Source organism: Dromiciops gliroides, chromosome 1 (assembly GCF_019393635.1).
Source record: "Dromiciops gliroides isolate mDroGli1 chromosome 1, mDroGli1.pri, whole genome shotgun sequence".
NCBI classification, from domain to species: Eukaryota; Metazoa; Chordata; class Mammalia; order Microbiotheria; family Microbiotheriidae; genus Dromiciops; species Dromiciops gliroides.
This window is the reverse complement of record NC_057861.1, coordinates 630,553,602-630,562,659: the sequence shown is the minus strand read 5'-3', so window position 1 is coordinate 630,562,659 and position 9,058 is coordinate 630,553,602. Positions and strand designations below refer to the sequence as shown.

Below are 9,058 nucleotides of genomic sequence, written 5' to 3'. Positions count from 1 at the left end.
GAAAAAAAAATTCCTCCCAACCTTCCTAAAGCCACCTCCCTCATTTTCTTTGCGTTGGCAATCCTTCTTCTACATGGGCATTAAGTCGTCTACATGACGAAGTGATTACTACGCGGCCCTGAAGTCTGTCTTTCCTTTTTCAGGGCCTCAGTTTTACCATCTGTAAATTAGGAATTCTGTCATTGGCCCCAAGAGCGTCTTATGTAAACTGTAATAGAGCAACAGAAGTGAGATCTGTAACGATGGTGGTGACGATGATGTTCTCCTAGGATACTGGGAGGGCGCAGTACATCTAAGTCCAGCAGCGTCTTCTTTCGCCCGCCATTTCCTCTACATCCCTGAGCCAGGACTTCTTTCAGCCCGTAGCATGGAGAAGAGAGGAAAAATAAGACTCCACTTCCCATCATGCCTAGGCTTGGCGTCCTCCCAGGGCATTTCGGCGCCGCGTCCCGACGCTATTCCGTTTGTCGTCGGCCCTTTCGAGTTCCTGGTCTTTGCTTCCGGAGGTATGTAGAAGGTGGGGGACGTGATCACTGCATATAAAGAACGTAGCTTAAAAAAAAAAGGGGGGATATGACGACGGCGTCCGCGCCGGAAGTGACGTCTTGGGGACGCCGCGCTATGAGTGAGGAGGGTCAACCGCAATGAGTGGTTTTCTGTGTCGGTCGGCGGGGTGAGTCTCGCTAAGGGGGCGGGGGAGTCCCTGCCAGCTGCATCTGCTCCACCGGAGCCGGCTCTTTGTACCGGAGTTAGGGAAGGGAGGGGAAGGGAGCGATGCGGGTGGCACCTGGGTGGCTCACTGGTTTCTTTCTCAGGAGTCGCCGGGCACTGAACCTCGTGCCTTGGGCTTCGCGGAACTTGCTTCCTCCGGTCGGAGCCAGGGCCAAGAACGGGGTTGCGGAAGAGGAGGATGAGCTAGATCGACCTATCCACTTCTCCTCCAGCAAGGCGAACCCGCGTCGTTGGACCGTGGAGCACTCCCTGGGCAGCGACAGTCGCCGGCCCTGGTGGAAGGTCGTACCCTTGAGCATCTCCCTTATCACGCTGATCTTTTGGTGCTTCTTAAGGAAGGAGACGGATGTCGATCGGTGGCTGACTAAAGGCTTGGAAGAGCGGTGGCCAGAAGCAGATGTCGATTCTGAGCAGCCTGGAAGCCAGGCTGGCCTGATTACTAGGACTTGATTAAGGGCGTTCCAGACACTTAGACAGGTCTACCTCTGCCACCAAATTCCTATGTGACTTTTGTCAGATCGCTTCCTCATTTGGGCCTCTATTTTCTTCTTTGTAAAATGAAGGGGTTGGAGCAAATGGATCATCAAATCCCCATCAGAGACTTTCAGCTCCTCTGGGATTTATAACATCCATGTTTTTCTTTTTGGATTATTAGTGGAATTTCAGCCTAGGAGGACATGCTGGATGTTGTTTGAAACATAGTTGTCTTCTTAGAGGGCAAATTCAGTGACTGCAATATACCATCAAGGGAAGACAGAAACTGCCTTTTGGCTCACCTAAGCTTCCCAATGAAAGTTTTGAAAGGGCTTCTCAGGCCCTTTAGAAATGTTGGTATTGATCACTCTAGTAATTAATAACGGGTGCTTTTGAATGCTTTGAGGTACAAAGTATATAGCAGAATTGCCAGCTGGATATTCATTTGCATGAAAATGCCGTCCATTTTGTTTTTATAAAACAATGAAAAGAAACGTTACTTCTGTAGCATTGAAATAAAGTACATAATTTGCTTTTGGGTGGTGTCTTTATGTGCACCCCTTTAAAAGAAGTTCCTGTCAATCATACTGATGAGTTTCCTAGTCTTGTTAGGGAAGAGATTGAAATTGGCTTTTAATTGTAAAATTCATTAAATGTATATTAGGATTTCCACTCGCCCTTAAGGTTCCTAGTGATCCTGTATTAATTTTGGTATAGCAGCGATGGGCCAAATGCAAGTACATCTTAACCTTCTACTATGTGCCAGCATTATAAGATAAAAAGAGTTATACAGTTTGGGGGGGGTGAAAGTGATCTCTGGTCTTTGACTCTAAACTATACCTAAGAGAGCAAGTTTATAGGCCTGGGGTTAGGTGATTATTCTAAATGTCTGACAGTGCTTTAAAGTTCTCAAAGCGTAATAGGTTCTTTTTTTTGGTGGTGGTGGTGGTGGTGGCAATGAGGGTTAAGTGACTTGCCCAGGGTCACACAACTAGTGTCAAGAGTCTGAGGCCGGATTTGAACTCAAGTTTTCCTGAATTCAGAACTGGTGCTTTATCCACTGTGCCACCTAGCTGCCCCCAAAGTGTAATAGGTTCTTGACCCTATTTGATCTGCAAAGCAACTCTCTGAGGTAGGAACTATGGGTATTATCTCCATTTTAGAGATGAAATGTTACTGACAAAAGCTTGGCAAATTAATGGAGGAAAGCCAACAAAAACATTTATATAGTGCCTGCTACTGCTAGGCACTGTGCTAAGTACAAATATTGCCTCCTTTGATCTTCACAACGGCCCTGTGACATAGGTGTTATTCTCATTTTTACAGTTTAGGAAACTTAAGGAAACCATAGTTAGTGACTTGACCAATCAAGGTCACAGCTTGTAAGTGTGAGGCTGGATCTGAAGTCGTCTTCCTGACTTCCAGGTGTAGTAAGTGCTCTATTTACTGGGCTACCAGATTCTTTTGAATCAGTTTATTCCGAGTTATTTCTTACTGGGGAAAACAGTTGAAGTAGGTTGATTTGATTCTGAATTAAAAATAAGTGTCCGAAGGTAATGTTTAAATTTAATGTACTGAAAGGTTTTTTTCCTCTAGATGTGCCTCTAGTACAAATTATAATAGTATTTATATAGCTCTTTAAGGTTTGCAAAGTGTGCTTCACAAATATTTTATTCTCATTACAACCATGGGAGGTAGGGACTATTATTATCCCTATTTTACAGTTGAGAAAACTTAAGGCAGTTAGGTTAAGTGACTTGTCCAGGATCACACAGCTGGTAAGTGTCTGTGGCAGGATTTGAACTCGGAGCTTCCTAACTTTGGGTTGAGTGCTCTATCCACTACCACCATATGCCTCTACTACATTAAGATATCACCCAAAGGTGAATAATTTACATCTAGTAAAGATGCCAATATAAGAAATAAAGGAGCAACAGATTTCACCACACTTTGTGATTGTAATATTACCGTAACTTTCTATAGTACTGATTTCAGAGAGCTCAAAGTACATCATATCTCATCTGTGTACATATCTGTACACTTGCCTGGTAATGGAAAGGGCACTGTTAATTCATTTTGGTAACTGGAGAAAGTAGGGTTGTCTAATTTGACCTCAAGTTCTAAGTATAGCATCTAGACCTAGGATTCAGGATTTCTCATCTCTGTTAGGATCATTCCTAGACCAGTAGCATTTAAACTTGATCTGCCTTAGGACCACATTGGTGAAGCAGATATCACCCACTCCAAAAGACCAAACCAAATAACATCTGCTGGGATGAATAAGAATGGCAGCACTGTTTTTGTTTGTTTGTTTGTTTTGGCTGGGCAATGAGGGTTAAAGGACTTGCCCAAGGTCACACAGCTAGTAAGTGTCAAGTGTCTGAGGCCAGATTTGAACTCAGGTCTTTCTGAATCCAGGACTGGTGCTTTATCCACTGTGACACCTAGCTGCCCCTTGTGACACTATTTTTGATGAGACTTGCTATTTAGTTTTTATTAAATATGTAGAACTAGATTATTGGTCTATACATGTGAGTGTGTGTATATGTTTACAAACACATGTGTAATTATTCTCTCTGCTTTTAGGTTCTCCTGTTTGTGGAAACTCAGTACTTGCCTTGGGTTAAGATTTCAGTGTGCTTCTATTACTTTGAGAATTTCAAATGAAGTCTGAGTCTGTCTCATGCTTTCAGATTTGCTTCAGATGTAATCACCTGTCCCTCAGCTCCAGACCTCTGCCTAATTCTTTACTTGTGCTTGCATGAATCATAGTGGACAGGGATATAGCAGCCATCTAAATTTTTCATGTGAAGTAAGGGAAATAAAATGATAACAATGAAAAGACAGTGAGTAGTGGAGGGAGAACAGTTCATTTGGACTATAAGAGGCCAGTGGTTAATCCTGTCACTTGCCAAGGCTAAATCAACTTCTTGTTTTAGCTGTCTTTCAAAGAGAGAAGAAATTCCACACCAAGTTAGTGAATATATTAACTTTGAGCTAATACCTCTTTAAGAGGTGAGTGAGGGGAAATTCAAAGTTCTCTCTGTCCACTCTACAATCTCCTCAAGCACATACCAGGGGGGCAGGAAAGAAGGTAGGTATAGAGATTTTGATTTCCATTGACTGACCAAAACTTGTCTGGTAGAAGAGCAGCAGATATAACCTTGGTGAGTAACAGTAATGGCTGCTCATTCCAGTTTCTGGCCTCTTACTCCTAGACACCTCTAAATCAAAATCCCAGAAATCCAGATTCCAACAAATGTCACCAACTAGTGAGACCTGGGACAATGTCTGCTTGAGTTCCTGGTCTCCATAGCAGCACTATTCAGGTAAGGAGTCCATGTAACTAGGATTCCACAGGTATATACATCCTTTTTGTCTTTGGGACTATGTCTGGTAGTAGTATTGCTGTGTCAGAGAGTATATACAATTTAATGCCCTGTTAGGAATATTTTCAAATATTTAGCAGCCGTTTCTTATCTATCTCTGCTGTGAGTCTGTGCTGGCATTTTTCCACTTCCATGATACTGATACCCTTTTTAAAACTTCATTGTGCTAGGAATCTATCCTGACCCAGTTAGGGTGCTTGTTCCGGGATCCTGTCATGTGAACTCACAGCATTGTAGTAAATGGAATCCAAGAATATTTTTTTCAAGAATGTTTTCTAAAGTGAAAATTTCATCTAGGCATTGTAGGGCCATAGATTCCATGAACACACCTCTTTATGATATTTTCGAGAGAAGGCAGGGTACTGTGTGTGGTGAAAGATGGAGTACTGGATCTGTGAAGAGGAATACAGCACTATGGAGGAGCACTGTGAGAGAGGAGAGGGTATTAAGTTTTTTGAGATGATGGGTCATTATGATGATATAAGATGAGCCATATTTTTCTGAACAGGCTCCAGATGGCTTTGTTGGAGAAAATAATTGCAGCAGAACTGGAGAACTGGGTTCAAATAACCCCACTCTGATATTTACACCTGGATTATTCCTGGTTTTTTGGCAATCTATGAAGAAGCAGACTCTTAATGAAATAATCGAGCAGCTAGGGAATGTGATATGTACTAAGGACACCAGCTGTTGCTACTTTTGGGTCAAATGGTTATGACAGGCTAGTCAACTGTATGCAAACTTTTCTGATGGCTGCAGTATCCCTTTGCTTAACAGAGGTTGATACTGAGCAAACTCTTACACTACTCCCTTACCCCACCTACCACTACTAGCTCTTCCCCACTTGTGGGCAGAGTAGCGGGCTCTGGGTTCCATCTAGATCTAGGATATGGCCAGGAATATACTCAACAATAACTAAAATAGGAAAATCTCAACTAGTGTGATACCTTAGCCCTTATAAGGGAAACTTCCCATTTCATTCATAGGACTTAGACTATTTACTTTTTTTGGTTGTTTGTTTTTTTGGTGAGGCAATTAGGGTTAAGTGACTTGCCCAGGGTCACAGAGCTAGTAAGTGTTAAGTGTCTGAGGCCAAACTTGAACTCAGGTCCTCCTGAATCCAGGGCTGGTGCTCTATCCACTGCGCCACCTAGCCGCCCCCAATTTTTAATTTAATTTATTTTTTTGGTGGGGCAATGAGGGTTAAGTGACTTGCCCAGGGTCACACAGCTAGGAAGTATTATGTGTCTGAGGCAGGATTTGAACTCAGGTCCTCCTGAATCCAGGGCAGGTGCTTTATCCACTGGGCCACCTAGCTGCCCAGACTATTTACTTTTCAAGACCAGATGATGTATTAAAACTAAACAAGTTTATAAACAGCAATACTGGAAAGAAACCACTTTGATGATGAGTTAACTCTCATCCTTCCACTGACCACTCTGACTTTGAAGAACACAGGAAGGAAATAGGATTAGGGGAAGGAAGGTTTGGGAATTCTGAAGAGATCTTGAGAAGCATAGGGAGAAAACAGTGTGGAAATGCAGGTGTTTGAACTGCTTCTTGCAGGTCACACTGGAAACAGGTCCCCAGTCAACTGACAGTTTACTTTTTATCAGGCAACATGTAATTAAGCACCTGCTATGTATCAGGCACTATTGTTATAGGTAGTAGGCAATACAATTGCAAATTGATTGGCTGAGTTCACCCAGTCTGTAGAGACACTGATTGGAGGATTACTGTGACATGTGGGACTCTGTTTAGCATCCCCGCCATGGCTTCTCTCTTCAAGCCCCATTACATCTTCCCCTCCAAAGCAGAGAAGACTTTGCCTTCATTGTATAAATAAAGACTCTTCATTGTGAGGTCCTTCTAATGTACTTGAAACTCCTTTTCATAATCCCCAATCTCTAGTACTTTATTTCAGTATCTCTATCTTGGCCAGGCTGAAAATGCAGGGGCTGCTCTATTTTCAGGTTGGGTGGCTTCACCCCTCCTTAAGCAACCACATGACCTACGTCTTGCTGAACATTTCTGTCTGGATGTCCTTTCTTCATCTTAAAATCATCGTGTTTAAAACAACCTCTGGGGGCAGCTAGGTGGCACAGTGGATAGAGCACCAGCCCTGGATTCAGGAGGACCTGAGTTCAAATCCGGCCTCAGACACTTAACACTTACTAGCTGTGTGACCCTGGGCAAGTCACTTAACCCCAATTGCCTCACCAAAAAAACCCCCAAAACAAAAACCTGAACCTCTACCCTACATTCCTCTAATACCTCCTCCCTCTAAACTTTCCCATTTTTCGTGAGGATGATTCCATTTTTACCATTCCAGGTTTGACATCTCTGAAGTATGCTTGACTCTTGGTTTTGTAGCTAACAAGTTGACATATTGCCAATTCTACTTCTATAAGATGTGTCCTATCTGTCCTCTTCAAATTCATGGCCACTACACTCATTTGGGCCCTTATCACCTTGATGACTAGAACTCTGAATTGTCCCTCAATCTTACAGTCTCTCCCTTCCCCCAACCGTACTCTATGTAGCTGACAAAATGATGTCCCTGATACATAGACTTCACCAATGTGCTTCCCCATCTCCAGAATTATTCAGTGGCTTCTTATTGTCTTATGGTAAACTACATGCTTCTCAGCTTGGCATCTAAAGCTCCAGCTTACCTTCCCAGCCTTGTTTCATGTTACTTCATTTCAGATGCTCTTTGTTTCAGCTAAATTGACCCTTTTGCTGTTCTCCAAAGTCACATTTATTTTCTTTCTTTTTTTTTTTTTGGTGAGGCTATTGGGACTAAGTGACTTGCCCAGGGTCACACAGCTAATAAGTATCAAGTGTCTGAGACTGAATTTGAACTCAGGTCTTCCTGACTCCAGGGCCAGTGCACAATCTACTGTACCAACTAGTTGCCCCAAATGCTTTTGTTTTTGTTTTGTTTCTTTGCTTGCTTGTTTGTTTACAGGGCAATGAAGGTTAAGTGACTTGCCCAGGGTCACACAGGTAGTTAGTAAGTGTCAAGTGTCTGAGGTTGGATTTGAACTCAGGTCCTCCTGAATCCAGGGCTGGTGCTTTATCCACTGCGCCACCTAGCTGCCCCCCAAAGTCACATTTCATATCCGTTCTCCCACACCTGGAAAGCACTTCCTCCTTACTTTGACTTCATAGAATTCTCAGGTTCTTTCTAGGCTCGGCTCCAGCAATACCTCGCAGAAGACCAGTCTTGTTCCATTGAGTTTAGCATTCTCTAATTCTTTAAAAAATAGTTTCTTATCTGCTGCATCCCTTTTTTTTTTGTTGGGGCAATGAAGGTTAAGTGACTTGCACAGGGTCACACAGATAGTAAGTGTCAAGTGTCTGAGGCTGGATTTGAACTCAGGTCCTCCTGAATCCAAGGCCAGTGCTTTATCCACTATGCCATTAAACTGCTCCCTATTGCATCCCTTAAAAGAATGTAACATACTTCCTGAGGGCAGGGAGTCTTTTTCATTTGTTTTTGTGACCCTACCACCTAGCTCCTCTGTTCCTTACACATAGCAATCAATTAAATGCTTTTTCAATGTTCAATGGAAGAGCTACAAAGTGTGTTAGGAGAGGCTACAGTGTATCTATAGTGGCAGCTAATGGTGCTATGGATAGACCTAACTATGTGACTGGGCAAGTCACTTAACCTGTTTTAGAAACTAAAAAATAGGAATATCTCGAAGGGTTGCTGAGGATCAAATGAGATGAGATTTGCACAAGTGCTCAGCCCAGTAGCGTGCACATAGTAATAAAGGCCATGTAAATTTGTCCATTCCCTTCCCTGCTATAAGGCAGTGTCTGTGATGGGAAGGGGGTACTTACGTGTAGGCTGTTGAGTGGGATGGGGCAATTTTCAAGTGAAAGAGATGTATTATTATACATAGTTGGTGCTTCACCTCCGTGTTCGGGAGAAGGCAGAACACTGAGTGAGAGGGTGTGTGTGACTGCTCCGCTTGCTACCGGGGGTGTTTGACGGCCGCGATCTGAGGGTCTCCGAGGCTGTGGCGCGCGGCAGTTGGGCGCCAGTGCAGAGGGCAGCCCGGCATCGGCAGAGATGCTCACTCATGAGGGGGCTCCGGCCCGCGGGCGCCGGTCCAGATTAGGGCGGCCTGGGGGGCGTGGCCTCCCATCACTGCCTCCGGGGCCCGGGCCTTTGGGCGGTGTCATTCACGGCGGGGGCGTGGTCTCTACGGGCAGTTGGGCTGGGCGACGTGGGGGGCCTCAAGGTAGTGGGTGTGGCCACTGGGTGTGGCCGTTCCAGGCGGGGGCGTGGCCTCCGGCGCGGGAGGGGGCCGGCGAGCCTTCCAGGACGGGGGCGGGGTCCAGTCTCCGCGCGGGCGGGCGCGTGGGTGGGCGGGAGGGGGTGGGGGGGCCCGGTGGGCTTGGCGAAGGCTGTGGGGATAGGGGAGGTGGGGGGGAGATCCGGAGGGGGC

At 44.7% G+C, this 9,058-nt stretch overlaps 1 protein-coding gene across 2 annotated transcripts; it reads left to right on the top strand.

Moving 5' to 3' along the window:
- The first annotated feature begins 541 nt into the window (after positions 1-541).
- On the top strand, positions 542-1,744 carry C1H16orf91 (chromosome 1 C16orf91 homolog). 2 transcript variants are annotated; one of them, XM_043975249.1, is made up of 2 exons: positions 542-673; positions 816-1,744. In XM_043975249.1, the coding sequence occupies exons 1-2, from the start codon at positions 645-647 to the stop codon at positions 1,180-1,182; spliced, it is 396 nt and encodes a 131-aa protein (XP_043831184.1). In that variant the 5' UTR covers positions 542-644; the 3' UTR covers positions 1,183-1,744. The 2 variants fall into 2 exon arrangements, with proteins under 2 accessions (XP_043831184.1, XP_043831183.1); XM_043975248.1 differs by having other exon boundaries at positions 600-1,744.
- Positions 1,745-9,058: the final 7,314 nt, after the last annotated feature.